At 41.1% G+C, this 15,822-nt stretch overlaps 2 protein-coding genes and 1 long non-coding RNA gene across 6 annotated transcripts in view; 1 reads left to right on the forward strand and 2 right to left on the reverse strand.

The window, feature by feature from the left end:
- The window catches only part of LOC124204441 (uncharacterized protein PB18E9.04c-like), a 41,685-nt gene extending 32,515 nt beyond the window's left edge, over nucleotides 1–9,170 (reverse strand). For 2 of the 4 annotated variants that reach the window (XM_046601504.1, XM_046601505.1), the window contains exons 1-6: nucleotides 5,155–5,345; nucleotides 4,598–5,043; nucleotides 4,392–4,519; nucleotides 3,773–3,986; nucleotides 3,598–3,653; nucleotides 3,055–3,231 (exon numbers count right to left, since the gene is read on the reverse strand). The gene's annotated coding sequence lies outside the window, so the exon portion shown is untranslated. Of the gene's footprint in view, nucleotides 1–3,054; nucleotides 3,232–3,597; nucleotides 3,654–3,772; nucleotides 3,987–4,391; nucleotides 4,520–4,597; nucleotides 5,044–5,154; nucleotides 5,346–6,370; nucleotides 6,921–8,298; nucleotides 8,510–8,728; nucleotides 8,957–9,024 lie in introns of those variants that run through there. The other 2 variants (XM_046601506.1, XM_046601508.1) reach the window with 2 other exon arrangements.
- A 481-nt stretch (nucleotides 9,171–9,651) lies between these two features.
- LOC124204932 (serine/threonine-protein phosphatase 6 regulatory ankyrin repeat subunit B-like) lies at nucleotides 9,652–13,642 on the forward strand. Its single transcript, XM_046602179.1, has 3 exons — nucleotides 9,652–9,717; nucleotides 9,795–12,401; nucleotides 12,904–13,642. Exons 2-3 carry the CDS (start codon nucleotides 10,693–10,695, stop codon nucleotides 13,541–13,543), a joined length of 2,349 nt encoding a protein of 782 aa, XP_046458135.1. The 5' UTR covers nucleotides 9,652–9,717; nucleotides 9,795–10,692; the 3' UTR covers nucleotides 13,544–13,642.
- Nucleotides 13,643–14,470: 828 nt separating this feature from the next.
- LOC124204446 lies at nucleotides 14,471–15,665 on the reverse strand. The gene is made up of 4 exons (XR_006878882.1): nucleotides 15,433–15,665; nucleotides 14,999–15,123; nucleotides 14,752–14,898; nucleotides 14,471–14,694 (listed from the first exon to the last, which is right to left on the reverse strand). It is a non-coding gene; the product is annotated as an uncharacterized LOC124204446 (long non-coding RNA).
- Nucleotides 15,666–15,822: the final 157 nt, after the last annotated feature.

The following is a 15,822-nucleotide window of genomic DNA, read 5'->3' on the forward strand; positions in this document are numbered from 1 at the left end:
GCTGTGCGACGATGGCGTCGATCAAAAATGATCAAAAATCGGATCGACCAATGGGAAGGCGCGGAGAGTCCGATCGCCAGCGTGAGACTTGATTAACTCGTTTAATACAATGTTAAACATAATCAATCTCGTGTAAATTGATTGAAATATGTGGGCATAAATGTGTTGACGCCATTCAATCATTGTTAAAACATTTTCCTCCAACGGGAAAATGTCTACATGGAATGAAATGGTCCGTTTGACACTTGCAGCTAAAACAAACGGGTCGCTAGTTGATATAAGCAGCACAATCATCGCAACATGTATTACGTCTATCAAAGAGCTATATTCGCTAAATTCTATTCGCTATAGCTATATTCGAGAATTCCAAAAAATGGGCAAAACTAAGAAACTTCCACCGGCTCAGTCCGCTACTCCCAGCAAAGTTGCCCAGAAGAATGTTTTTAAGCAGCCAAAACAGCCAAAACAGCCTAATCGCATTACAGTACCTAAACCTAAACCAAATCGTCTACTGGTGAACATAATCAAAAATCCGTACTTTCCCCTCTTGCCTGCACTCAAGATAAAGACCATGAAGACGGCGTTCGTTCAATTTCATCTCCTGCACCTGTCTCTGTTGGGGTGGCACGCGTTTTTATGCACCAAAGGGAAAGCGAATCAAACAGCCCAAAACATTGATTCGCAAGTACTTTTGCGAGAGATCAAAGATGAGAACGTGAAAGACCCGATCGGATTTCTGCCCACTGCGATGTCTGATGCTGACATACAAAAAGTCATCAACATCAGAAATAACACTGCGCACCTGGATCTAAATTCCATTGACAAGACGGCGATGACAGATCTACCGGCACTCGTCCTTTTGAATCTCAGCATCAACCAACCTGCTGTAGCAACCGAAATCCAGAGGATTATCAACGAAATGTCGGCCGGGAACCTCGACGGTCTGGTGACCTTCTCCTTCGCATTTACGCCAGGGTTTAGTTTCGAAAAGGCATTTGGCTTATCACAAATTGTATACGGGGTTATACTGGAGTACCTCGCAGATGCGCTTATGACTCTGTTGTTGTCGAAACTAAATCTGGCCAACATCACTTTTGATGTTTTTGCCAACCTAAAGTACATAATGGACCAGGTCAACACCAACCAGGACTACCTCGCCCCTGGGGGCGGCACCAGAGGCGACGCCCAACTCCTCGCGATCGTTTTTGACACTAGAAATGATAATGCACATGATGCATTCGTTCGTTCAACTACTGATTGGCATCTGCAGTTAGATTCCGTTCACGACATCCTGAACGTAATAAACCATCAAGCAGAAGCAGTAGAGGTCAAGAATATTATTGATCGTCTCGTCGAATTAGAAGCCGAAGGAGCTACCGTGACTCAAGAAGATTTCACGTTTTTTGAGTAGAGGATTCAAGGCGTTAGAAAACCTATTTTGACGTAAGGAGAGTGTCCCCTGGCTGAGTATGGATATGGTTATGTTCCGACCAGCTGGGGGGCTCGCATCTTGTCAAAATAGTGTTCGTCATCATTCTTATGCCGACAGAAGATACAGGAGAGATTTCTTAACTTTGAGCGGGATAGTGGTCCAACTGGACCATAATTATACGTCCAGGATCACTGTCTTCGCTCAAAGTCCCTCGAAAATTGGATAATTAAATTATAGCTCCCAGGGTGAAGTGTAACGCAGTAGCCCTTTTTTTTCTTTTCTTTTTGCTTTGTTCTTTTTTCAATTTTTTTTTGTCTCAAGCGTCACGCTGCGTGATTGTACAGAATACATTTCGTAAAATAAAAATACTCTACTTGTTGTCTCATTCATTGCCGATTATATGTTTTCATGTCATCTGTTTCGACAGCGATCACAGATTTTAGACACTGTAACAGTTGAACAAATGAATTAAAACTAACTGGGCTGGCTTACCATGCGATAGGATCAAGGTTCGAGTCCCGACTCAGGCAATCTTTTTTTTTTAGAAATATTCAAAATTGATTCGTAGGTATATAGTACTAGACCCTTCGTTCCCGGAGATACTAAGAGCAGTTAGTGCCCCCATGCCCCAATACTAGTTAGTAGCCTTTAAGTAGACCTCAACAAATTTTGGGTGAGTTGGAAAAATAACTCGAGTCTATTACAGTCAATCAGCGGACGAGAAACAATCGACTATGCTGGGAGATTCTTCTCATTCGATTATTGACAAGCCTCATTCCAAATGTATAAAAAGTTAATGTCACCATACAAACACCCTTTGGCTAATATGACGAGAGAGACAAAAAAGGGAAATGAAATCGTTGATAGCGGTGTTATAGGTGCTAGAAAGAGCTGATGGTGGATGGCAAAATAACATGCAATTGCAACCCATCTTGGAACGCGTCTCAAATGGCTCTAACTTGTGCTACTCGCTAAAGACAAAGTGTTACGTCAGATGAGTGAAAAGCATGGCAAAAAAACCTTCAAGCGTCCAGCAAAAAATGACATGCCAACGAAGTACTAAACAAAAACGCAATTTCTCATCATCATGGTAGAGAGAGAAGAATCTAACGTCAAGAAATCAAGAAAATTCGATTTGAAAAACTTTGTTGTGGTCAAAAAATGGCCATCAATTTCTTCCGGTTGATTCAAATAAAAAACAAACAAAACGTCAACTCGCAAGACAAACATGCTGACTTGAAAAGCTCATCAACAGTTTCACTTTGGTGCTGGGACAGTCTGCTGAATAACTGCTCGCTCGCTGCCGATCCACAATAAATTGATTGGTGATCATCGGCAAATTAATCGACTTTTTTAATTGATTTTGGTTTTTCACAGCAAAACGATTCTGATTTAAAATATTCAAATGGCCCATCGCCCAAACGGCAAAAAATGGCAAGACCAGGACCACCGAAAACGTGGGTGATTTTATAGCGTCGACTATATTACGACAACAAAGAAATGGCCAGCAACTTTTCGTGGAATTCGGCATTTCGCTATAGCGGGTACAGTACTTTTTTATCAGGGCTGCTCTTTCGAACTATATAGTAGATGACTAGAAGTAAAGAAGAACTGCGTCCTACCTTGAAGCCGGAGACTGGGAATTGACGCTCGACACACCGTCGCAGGTGCCCCGCATTCACACAGCAGAAGAAATCCAGGTGGACGCCAAGACAATAAACGAGGGACATGCTCGTGAATCCATTCACATTCGGAGGAGGAAGATAGAGTTGGTCCAATATCCGTCCAAACAGGTTGACCTTCAAAGTCAAAACAAAATTTGAAAAAGAAAAGAAAATGACTCGTTAAATGATGATGAAGGAAAACTGTGGGGAGATGACAAATAAATTTCTAAAATCTATATTGTTCTACTGGTGGACAGTTCAGTCAAATCATTCCAGAATTCCATCACTTTTGGATGAGAAATAAACTGAAAGGAAACTGAATACAACATTATGTACCAGTACAGGGTTATACCCCCACGCAAAGGTCAAGGAACCCGAACTCGGTGCTCATCAGCATTCAGCAAATGAGCTGTTCTCTATAGTCTGAGAAGATCTGGCCACCAGCCACAAGTATAACAAACAAATAATGAAATTGTACAACACATTAAAACAATGACGTACCTATCGATCGCTCAGGCAGTAGTCCACTGCCAATGATAATACCAGCACAGGCAAAACTAAACGGTATCTCAAGAAAAACAAAAATAAATCAAATAAAAATACGGTAGTACCCCCAAGGAGGCGAATTCCCTTTTTCAAGAAAAATAAAACGAAACTTTGAGTATATAGAACTAACCTATTGGACACGATAGGCTGGGCAATGGTTGTTGACAGTTGATGATTCCGGAAGGGAGGCAGAGTTACTGCTTCCGGCTTTTGATTCTGAGGCCGCGGAGAAGCGGAAAATAATGAATGAGATATTCAAAAATGCAATCGTCCTCCTCTGGTCATACATTGGTGATACAATCGCCACCTCACCACATCCGCCAAGTCGACCGTCGACGTCACCACTAGAAATGATCCCGTGTAAAAGACAAACAAGAGCTGTGCATGAAAATTCAAAATTGGCATTTCACACGATCGAATATTCGGCGAAACGACCAAAATGGCCCAGTGGGGTAGAACGATCAGAAAAGAAATAGAAAGTCTGTGCCATCAGAAAGAGATGTCCTCACAGTTGGACACATTCGGCTCAGATCTGATCGAATAACTCGAATCGATTGCAAAATGAAAATCAACGACTTTTCGCTAATTCAATAATTGCACAACTGTGAAAGAGAAAAAGGGTTGGCATAACGAACATTGTGTTCTTGTTAAGAAAATAAATATGTCCAGAGCGTAGATTAAAGACCTCATAGCTGTAGCATGAATATACGTAAGAAAGAAAATAGATAACAAATGAAAGAGCAACTTACCCTACTATTGTCGTGTAGTGTAACTCGTGTTGACGCTTCCACTACAACGACTCATTTAAGACGTCCTGCCCCACCGTTCTTCGCTTTTATCCGGAGATTAGAGGACCTTTCGTAATGCCATCACTTTACTGGAAAAGAAAACAAAAGAGAAAAAATAAAATATTTTGCAAAACTGATTCATGCCCTTATTTGGTGGAAAACCAAACCTGAATTTATTGCTAATGCAAGGTGTCACACAGAGGGCAAGGAAGTCGATTCCTTTCTTACGTCGGCCAGTGAACTCTCAGGATTCCCCGCGTTGTCGAATTGCGACTTTTTTCGCTGTCGGATCTCAACCTTCACCGTGAGCAGAATGTAAATGACTTGGTGGCTCTCAGCTGTACTTTCAATTTGGAGGTTGATTGGGTGTCGCCTCCGTGTTGTTGAAATTTGCCGTTTGGTTCAAGTGGGATTTTTGTTTTCATCTTTCTGTTCAAGGTCGTTGTGTTTACTTTTCAATTTTCGTTCAAACACAAAACACGTTCGGATCTCACCTCGATCAATTATCACCAACATGTCTCGATAACTTCGTTTTTTAATCCAATCCAAAATATGGCAGCGTAATTGGCCGTGAATCGCTATTTGATTCCAGAAAGGGTATGACAGCTGCCAACTGAATGAACAGAAAAACAAATTATCAAATGGAAAATTTAACTATCAGCTATCTATAACAAACTATAAGAACATTGTGTTCTTGTTCGGCGCCAACCAATTCTATTTTTACCTTTCTTTCTCACGAATCCATCACCAAACATGGTAGCTCACTTTGACACTAGGTCCAGGTCATGAGTCAGTTCACCGGAATTCAAAAGGGATTTCATAGGCCGCAAAATGTGGGGCTGCCAGTTTAGAGGCGGAAGTCGATCCCGATTGAATTGCACGCGTCAGTTGAGAGGCAACGGGCTGTTTTGTTTTGATGGAATCTGTAGAAGAAAAAAAAAAAATGTTTAATTGCAATAAAACGTTAGACATGATGGTGGATGCCCATCTACAGATTTAATTATTGCAAAACCCTACAAAAGTTGGACAGAGCTAAAACACAATAATAGTACTGTACAAGTTTTGAAAATTGCCAGAACAAGCTCACGTCTGAAGCATGTTGCAAATGAAAGCTATGCAAGTCATGCCAGTCGTAAGCAGCAAATCAATCAGAAAGCAGTAGTAGCCTACAAAACCTATTGATGAATCCGAGACTGCTGCCGTCTGATACCAGCAAAAGTAAAACTTGCAAATCTTGTTGTTGATGTTGATCGAGTCTGCACACCAAGGGAAAGAAACACAAAAGTTGACAAAGTTGCCAATAAAGTAAGGAGAAAATGTCAAGTAAGAGAAAAGGCATCCTACAAAACATGTGCTTGTCCATATTGCTGTGCACAAATTCATCAAAAGTTTGCATTAGTTACTCTCATCAATTGTTATTATTTTGTGAACTATTTACCTTCTAAACAACTCCAAGTTCCTTGTGTTAACTATTAAGTAATTCTATTCTATCAAGAAAAGACACGAGACACATGACGAGACGAGAACTGACCAGAGACAGCTGACGAGTTTCATTTCCCGTGCGGCCATTAGCGCCGTTGCCAGATGAAATTTTATTCCCACTCCGCCACTCGGCTGCTCATCTTCCCGCCCAAATTCAAAACAAAAATCAATGCAGGCAATCCGTAAAAACGACGAAAAGGCAAACGAATAAGCCAAATAAACATCTCATTAGATAGAAATAGATTAATGAATAAATCTATGAGAACATAAATAGCTGAGCATTGCATTGACTGCATGATAGGTTTTTTGGTTTATTTTTAAAACATGCCATTATCGGCTCACTCATTAGTGATGCTAAAAGCACACGTCGATTAAAAAAATACACACAATTTGCATTTTGAAGTTTAAACAATTTCAAATTTTGGCGGTTAAATTAATGAAAGGAGGAGAGACTGTACCTGAAAGTGTCGTCGACGATGCAACTCCGAGTCCGCCTCTGTGGGTTCATCTGAATATTCTCATCCGAATTGGCGGATGATTTTTTCTAAAAAGTCAACGTCGTCTGCTGACCGGAACTGGTGACTTTGACGCTCGTCCTCCGCTTGGTCCGCACGCTGACTTCCGGCGTTGAAACGGCAACAATATTCGGCTGTTGTTGGACTGATGCAACAGCACCGATGGCACTCACTCCGGGTTGAGCCGGGACAACTTCAACTGGTTCTTCCGGCTGGATTAATGGCTCAACTGGCGGCTGGATTGGCGGATGGATTGGTGCCTGGACTACTGGTGGTTCCATGGCGATGGGCTTTTCCTCTTGTTTCGGTTTAGTCGTTTCTTCCGCTTTTTCTTCCGGCCGGATGGAATTCCTAGGTAGATTAAGATTTGATCGCACCAATTGTTATCAGCAGTGGCCCAGTTGTCACTCTCCCGACGCCAGGTGACTGGACCATAATCGGAATCAACAGCTACCACCAGCCAAGCCACGAGCTACACCATAAGCGTCTGATTCTAAACAATTAGGATAAAATCAAATTACAATTAAAATGAGTTCTTTAAATTTAAAAAAACAAAACAAATTTAATTTCGAGAGTTCTTGCAACTTGTCGGCTTTTTATTCGATCGTTAAATATTTATTGAATTTGATTTGATCATTTCGAGGGTGATCGCGAAACCTGATAAACGAAAGACAAAAACTAGGCAAGTTTAAATAAGAAATTAGACTTCAATTAAACTAAATTAACACAGTTGACAGAAGAGAAACAGAAAAAAAGTTTCAATATTATTTAAATATCAAGGAGAGAGAGCACATCCGTCGCTGTGTGTGTGTACTACTTGTTGATATTAAACTATAGTATAGTTAATATAACAATTTTAACAATGGAGTCGGGTGGACTCACTGCGGGCGCCGATCCCCCCAGCCAAGCCTTGGATACACGGATCTGAATCTAAGCACAAATAACCCCTCACATACACGCACTTCTCAAGCGGTTGGCACCATGATACACCCGGCGGTGCACGACGCAGACAACATTAGTTTCGGGCGGATGCCATGCGCACTATGATCACTGAAGGATATTCGACTAGCACCGTACATTGCCAGCTCCCAACTTATATGCAACACATTCCCAATTCAACACGACGGAGCAAGGCAATTAACCCAATGACTGCGCAAACAAGGGCACTTTGCACTGTCAGAACAGCACCAGTTTCCCATCATTCCACATTTCATTTGCCTTTTGTGCCGACTGAGGAATATTGGACCGATCCCAATATCGACGAAAACCGTCCCCCAGCCAACCCTCCCAAGTTCCCTCTCCTGCAACAAGTCACGGGGTCCATGTGACGCCACAGTGGCGCCAGAGCGGGTGTATGACCAACCAACAAAGCTCACCAGGGGGTTCGAACCCTGGTCTCCAGGTGCACCACTGCACCTACTCCTAAATGACGCCTTTTCCAATACACCCACTCGAACCGTTGTTATAATTGGAAAAGTACATGGTTTTTAATTTCAGTGGATGAACACCAGACATGAAAATGTGGTGTATCGATTATTAATCGATACTGGTTAACTTTTAACACACGTCATGAATTAAATGCGATAAATTAAAAAAAGATGCGCACGAAAGGCTCAAACTGTTCCGCCGATCCGGATCAGTTTCCGACAGTAGGGTCAACAGGTTGACCTTTTAAGTAAAAACAAAATTTAAATAAAAAAGGAAATGACTCATGAAATGATATTGAAGGAAAACTGGGGAGACCACAAATAAATTAAAAAAAAAAAACTATACACCGTACACGTTTAGTAAAACACGGAAATGGGTTTCACTATATGAGACGAACTGAACCGAAATTAAGACATAAATAATGAAGGTGGTGAACAACTCACTTGTGATTTTGTGTAGTTTGTCTTGGAGTATCAAAGAGTGGATCAATCGCAGTCGACAGTCTCTGCTGGATGAATGTAGCCTATACGTATCCTCTTCCACCTCACGGCCATTTTATAGGTTTTTGTTCTCTCCCTATTTTGCTGTGGTGCCAGCAGGGGGTCAGTTCACTGGAATTCACCAGTTTGAAGTGATTTTCAGAAGGGGGTCTACCTGTAAGCCAAAAAACGCGGGCTGTCAGTTTCGAGGCAAAAGTCGACCAAGATTGAAGCTCCGCCATCAATTTAGAGGCGATTTGATGCCTCTAAATTTGATGGATAAAAAGGGTAAAGCAAGACGGTGGATGCCTAACTACAGACTAACTGAAAAACCATGTAAAATTGGACGGAGCCACACAACATCGTACAAGTATTATTTGCTGATACAACGAACCTTAAATCTTGTTAGCAGTTTAGGTGCTGGTGTTGTTGGCCGGCGCTTCCAGAGGCTTGTCATCGTCTTCCAACCACAAGAGAATTCCGTCCATTCCTGGTCGGATGTGGTGAATCGGGCCGTTCACTTTGAGTTGGACCCGTTTGAGGTAGAGATTGGCTAAGTAAAAGATGAATGTTGTGTCTGAGTAGACTAACGGCGAGACGCGAAGTTGTGGATGTCCACCATCTGGAATGAAAGGGAAAGTGACAAGATTTGGTCTGCATTTTAGGGAAAACCCAATCAGTAATATATACCTTCTGTTGCTGCTGTTGCTCAATTTGCAATTTCGTGAGAAATTTTGTAACTCGAATTCCTCGCACGTGTCAAGTCTGCCCTGGACAAGTTGTCAGCGGCATCTACAGAAATGATGAGGACAGTGGATGCAGTTCCAATCAACTGAAGGTGATTCGCTCCCCGCTCCCGTCTACATCTAGATAAAGAATAAATAGAGACTCAGGACAACGAGAAACCTGATCAACGAGAAACAGTTAGACGTCAACTGGAGTGTGAAAGTAAAAAAAGAAAAGCATTAAATCTGTATTCGGCTGAAATACTGCGTTTAATTATTCGATATTTTAACGGTGTTGGAATTCGCTGAAAAATTTTAATCAGAGATCCGAAACTATAGAGCCTTCCGATGAACAGCAGCCATTTCGAAAAAAAACCTTTCGATTTTTCAACGCAGAATTATCAACCTAGTGTGTTTTAAAAATTAAGTTTCAGCAAGAATGGAATACGAATAAAAATTTTGTCCCAAACGGTGTGTTGCACTGTGGTCTGTACCAAATAAGCGCAACAGCCGCTTGGGATTTACTCTACGGAACCCATTCAAGTGGAGCCGCAATCTCCTTGTAAATACCCGTCGTCGTTTCTACTGATGCAACATTTCAACACGTAAACGTTGGCAGGCGAGTTGCATTTTTATCGGCTCTCCCACTTCCTTCGAGGTAAATCAAATCGCTATTCATTTCCGTTATACATTCCACCCTGATCGCATTGCATTATTCGAATTACAATTTAATAGGAACAAAAGATTGGTAGTGAAAATAAAAGAAATGTGGAATTCAGGATCGACTTCATCGGACCTGGCCAAAGGGAAAAAGTTCCTGAAAAAATTGCTGTATACGTGCAACACGTTGACAAGAAAAAGGACGCGGCCAGGGAAATCCCAGAGCGTTCGCTTCACGAGTATTTCATAACTGACCAAGAAGTATTTTCCGACAAGGAATTGACAGAGTACTTGAAGCATCCTACAGCAAATCTCGGCATTTTAAAATCATCGCTCGACCATTTCATCCACCTCACCACAGTTTACTCCAATCCTCTTCCAATTCCTCTGAAATCGGGAGTCACCATTCACGCTTTCGTCGTGTTCCAAACGATGAACGAAAGCAATTCTGAAAAGACGTGGTGGTCTCTGGAAAAGAACGGAAAGTACATAGTTCTACAGCAATCGCCAGTCAAAAAGGACGTCATGTATAAATATATGACCCCGAAGAGAAGAAACTTGTCGAAAGACTTGGGCCGGTGAAGCTGCTGGAAAGTGCTAGGGGCAATTTGGACTTTTTAATCAATTTATTGCGAGCCATTTGGAAAACCAATCAAATAAACAAATCGTACCATCTCCTCTATTCCAATTGCCAAAATTTCGCATCGTTCGTCTTTGAAAATTCAAATCTACACGGGAAAAAGTGGTCGACGCCCATAAGTTCTGTGGTCGACCGAATCGGATTGAGAAATACGAAAACAAAGTCCGAAGTTACAGGGACTGAGTCTAAATACACGTCGAATTTAGTTGACGGAAAATGTATCTTTTACAATGCCATGATTAAGGGAAGGAGACAGGACTTTGAAGACCTTGCCGTTAACCTGACTAGCGAATCTTTAAATAGCGTCGACTCCCTAGGCTACACGTTACTCGAATGGGCCACCGCTTTCTCCGATTGGCCAATGGACCAGTTTTTAATGGAAAAAGGCGCCAAAATTCAAACAGACAAAAAACTGTTTCGGCGCAATGTGTTTTTCATCGCCTTGAAATTCCTGAACCCCGACAAAGACGGTCAAACTGGCCCTCATTGGCATTTGATGGCGTTGACATTCGTGGCGTGAACCAGTCGGGCGACACGGCATTGCACTGGGCTTTGTACGGGGGGAAAGGGCAAACGGCCAAGAAAATTCTAAGTCAGCTCAAAGATTACGACGTCAACACAACCGATTGCAAGGGCGACACTCCACTTTATCTCGCCATTCGACTCAAACGTGAATTTGACTTGATCAAAAAGATTTTAGCTCGAACCAATTCGGAAAACGTCAACAAACACAACGAACACGGAAACACTGCTCTTCACTTCGCCATTCTAAACCAGTCCGAAGCGGTGGTCGAGGAACTGCTCAAGCGAATGGACGTGGACGTCAACGTCAAAAACAACAACAACCACACGGCACTCCATGTCGCTTCTATGTGGGTGGATATTCCAATCGATTGGTTCAGAGACATTTTACGAAAATCAACCGATGTCAACGCACAAGACCAATGGGGAAACACTGCACTTCAAACTGCTATTCTGGGAATGTCCAAAAGAGCGGTCAAGGAACTGCTGAAACACAATAGCGTGGACGTCAACATAAAAAGTAACCAGGAACAAACGACACTTCATTTCGCTTCTGAGTGGAGAAATATTCCAATCGATTTGTTCAGAAAAATCTTAGAAAAATCGACCGATGTTAACGCACAAAACGCAAATGGAAACACTGCTCTTCAATTGGCAATAGTCAAAAAATGTGAAGCTATGATTAAAGAACTTGTCAACCACAAGGATGTGGACTTGAACCTCAAAGATAACGATTACTGTACAGCACTTCAATTAGCCTCTTCAAGAAAGAATGTTCCAGTTGATTTGTTCAGAATAATCCTAGAAAAATCAACCGATGTTAACGCACAAGAAAAAAACGGACACACTGCTCTTCACTTGGCAATTGCATTAGAAAACAGAACTGCGGTGGAGGAACTGCTCAAACACAGGAATTTGGACGTGAATCTCAAAAATAACCAAAACCAAACGGCACTACATTTAGCTTCGGTATGGAAAAATATGTCAGTTGATTTGTTCAGAAAAATCTTGGAAAAATCAAGCGACGTTAACGCACAAGAAATAGACGGACATACTGCACTTCATATTTCTATTATTTACGAGTCAAAAAGTGCGCTAGAAGAATTGCTCAAACGAAAGGACGTGGACTTTAACTTAAAAAATAACAGCAACCAAACGGCACGTGATTTCGCCTCTTCGTGGAAGAATATACCAATTGATTTGCTAAGAATAATTTTAGAAAAATCAAATGCAAAAGACGAAAAGGGCAATACCGCTCTTCACGTTGCAATTATGAACAAGTCTAAAACTGTGGTGGGAGAACTGCTCAAACGAAGTGAGTCGGACGTGAATCTCAAAAATAACGACAACCAAACGGTACTCCATTTAGCTTGTTGGTGGAACGATATGCCAATTGATTTGTTCAGAGTAATCCTAGAAAAATCAACAGATGTCAACGTTCAAGAAAAAGACGGACACACTCCTCTTCATTGTGGAATCATTTGCAATTCCGAAATTGCGGTGAATGAATTGCTCAGGACGTGGACGTCAACCTCAAGAATAACAACAGACAAACAACCCTCCATATCGCTTCAGTTAATAAGGATATTTCAATTGATTTGTTCAACATCATTCTGAAATTATCAACCGATGTCAACGCACAAGAAAAAGATGGTCACACTGCTCTTCACGGTGCAATTGGTGAAGAAAACGAAACTGTGGTAGGAGAACTGCTCAAATGCAAGGACGTGGACTTCAACATAAAAAATTACGAGAGAAAAACGGCACTACATTTCGCTGCTTTGTGGAAGAATATTCCAGTTGAATTGTTCAGAGTAATTCTAGAAAAATCAACTAATATTAACGCACAAGACGAAGTTGGAACAACTGCTCTTCACTGGGCAACGTTTAAACAATCCGCAACTGCGGTTGAGGAACTCCTGAAACACAAGGACGTGGACGTGAACCTCAATGACAACAAAAATAAATCGGCACTCTATATAGCTTGTGCGTGGAAGAACATTCCAATTGATTTGTTCAAAATAATCCTATAGAAAATTCAACCGATGTTAACGTACAAGAAGAAGACGGAGACACTGCCCTCCACAATGCAATTGTGTTCGAGTTCGAAACTGCAATTAAGGAACTGCTTGAGCGCAAGGACATTGACGTTAACATAAAAAATAATGACAAGCGCACGCCACTTCATTTGGCTTTAATAGGCAAGGGTTTTCCAATTGATTTGTTCAGAATAATCTCGGAAAAATCAACAAATGTTAACTTGCAAGACAGAGACGGGCATACAGCTTTTCACTTGGCGATGTCTCGACAGTCCACAACTATGATCGAAGAACTGCTCAAACACAGGAATTTGGACGTGAACCTCAAAAATGACGACAACCAAACGGCACTACAATTCGCTTCCGTATGGAAAAATATTCCAATTGATTTGTTCAGAGTAATTCTAGAAAAATCAACCGATGTTAACGCACAAGAAGAAGACGGAAACACTGCTCTTCATCTTGCTATTATGTACAAGTCCGAAACTGCGCTAAAGGAACTGCTCAAATGCGAAGAAATTGACTTAAATCTAAACAATAACAAAAACCAAACAGCACGCTTTTTGGCTTCTTTGTGTGAAGATATGCCAATTGATTTGTTAAGTATCCTTCTAGAGAAATAAGCCGATGTCTGTTAAAGATTTACTTGAACCGAACCATTGTAGTATTAGAAAAATAAACGAGCTCGATTTCAACTTGTACCACCAATTTATGTGTTGGAATTACATTTAGTTAGAAATTTAATTTGAATGACCCACTTGAAATAATGTGAAATCAGGTAAAATTGTGTGTACCTGAATCTAATCCACAGAGACGGTGATGGTTGTTTAATCCGTCAACTCATTCAGATTTCCGACAACACATGTCGGTTTCGTATGGCTGGTGATCAAACAGGTCCAACGGTCAATGGAGGCATCCTTGAAAAAGAAAGAAAAGTTTAATGTAGCATAATAAAGTTAAATTGAATTTACTCTAATTTAGTGACAAATTAAGTAACAGGGATTCGGCTATATTCAATGGAAATCGGGGTTTCATACCAACAACTTTGAAGAACAAAAATATAAATCGTTGTGATTTGTGCGCATCACATCAGCATCACAATCAAGACATCACCAATTCGATCATTTAAAAAACACTTCAGCACAGCCAAACTACACGTTACACAACTACAGTGTCCACAAGGGAACCTCAACCTCGAAAATGCGTGTAACGATCCCTTATCACCCAACTACTCTTATACACATAGATTAACTAAAACAGTAGTCGACAGGTTAACTGCTCAAGTCTATACAACGCTCGACTGCCCTGACTGTTGGCAATACCATCAAATTCAATGCTACACAACCGACACTTGTTGAAATTAATCATCAGGGGTTAGATATTCTGCCATTAATTATAAGGGGCCGAACTCATCAGATAGATCTAAAAGTAAAAACTTCTTTTAGCAGAGGAAATACAAAATAACAATGCCTCACGCTTTCGGCTGACAGCTTCACCACTGTGGCAAGAAACAACGGACATTTCATGTTGAATTTTAAATTCGACTCGACTGAAACTAAAAATGATGCTATTGATGCAAACAAACGGTTTCTGATCCTCATTACCCTTTCATAATTAATGAAATCTAAATAACTTGTTACTGTAGTTGTGGAGTAGCGCTGTAAACGACATCCTGGGACGTAGAAGTTCGTGCGTTCCACTTAATCCTCACGAAAAGGTCCATTGCTACTTCTGGCTGCGTGTTATTGCGCTCCACATCCTAAAAGAAACAAAACTGATTGAAGAGTTAAACACATTTCAATTTGTAAAGTTCAAAATTTGGTTTTCATACCATGCAGATGTTGCACAAATAGATCACGTTAGAAAAGGAGCAAACAGACACACAGGATTTCCAGCACAGGTGGACCACAGTGCAAATTTCCACTCAGATTTAGCCCAAAGATGCCAGATGATGTTGTACAGAGTCTCCAGGAAGGATCTTGTTAAGACCAAGCAAAAACGAACAAAAAATAAAAAAGTAAGAGACCTGATGTGAAAACCAACATAACAACAATACAGAATTGTGGATGATACTTTACCAGAAAATGAAAACAAAAACGCAGGGTTGATCCATCTTTCAAGAAACTAACTTGACACTGTGTTGTTGCCGAGCAGGATCGATCCGACTTTCTTCTCCGTCAGGTATTTTGAAAGCCAACTAGAACTAAAAAACCAACACATTAATTGATGTAATCTTTGTTGAATTGGGAATTCTGTTTGTATTGCCAACACATTTCCCGCGTGTTGCCTACCCATCAGAATTGGTTCGTCAACCCAGACTATACAGAATGACCATTTCTTTCAAAGATGTGCAACATTTTGTCTACCATCAAGCCGAGTGAAAGTCAATATGTAAAATATAACTACAGCTCCAATTTCATTGCACATTCCAACATTATCTCCTACTTCAGACTGATAACTCAACATGGCGGGAAAATTAACGATGAGTCACGCACCTTTGTTCATTCCATACCTTTAAAATAACGAAACAAAACTAAACCTGGATGGCAGCAATAATTCAGGAAACGCATTTTTAATAGTCCAGCACAAAAAAAAATCTAAATAACTGACTGAATAAGCAAACGAGTAAACTATTTCGATGTCACAGAGACGACATTTTGGGACAACCGTACAGGCAGAGGCTCAGGGACCAACTGATCGGCCTTCTCAAGAAAAAGGGTAGGGGTTCGAAAAGTGGCGGCCATCTTGAATTTCATTTCATCACCCCACCTCCCACGCCCATTGTCTCGTGTCGCGCCAATTTTGGCGCGTGATTTGAAAAAGGGTGACGGTATGGGATCGATACAATTTGCATTTCTCTTCCGTCATGCATAGTCATAGCATGATTGGTGATATATCATGT

This window comes from Daphnia pulex, chromosome 10 (assembly GCF_021134715.1).
Source record: "Daphnia pulex isolate KAP4 chromosome 10, ASM2113471v1".
NCBI classification, from domain to species: Eukaryota; Metazoa; Arthropoda; class Branchiopoda; order Diplostraca; family Daphniidae; genus Daphnia; species Daphnia pulex.

Excerpts from the sequence above, each read along its gene's own strand:
- LOC124204932 (XM_046602179.1), top strand. The coding sequence starts at position 10,693 with ATGGGCCACCGCTTTCTCCGATTGGCCAATGGACCAGTTTTTAATGGA. Across the intron at positions 12,402-12,903 it reads GTGAATGAATTGCTCAGGAC|TAATCCTATAGAAAATTCAA; the intron begins GTGGACGTCAAC and ends ATTTGTTCAAAA.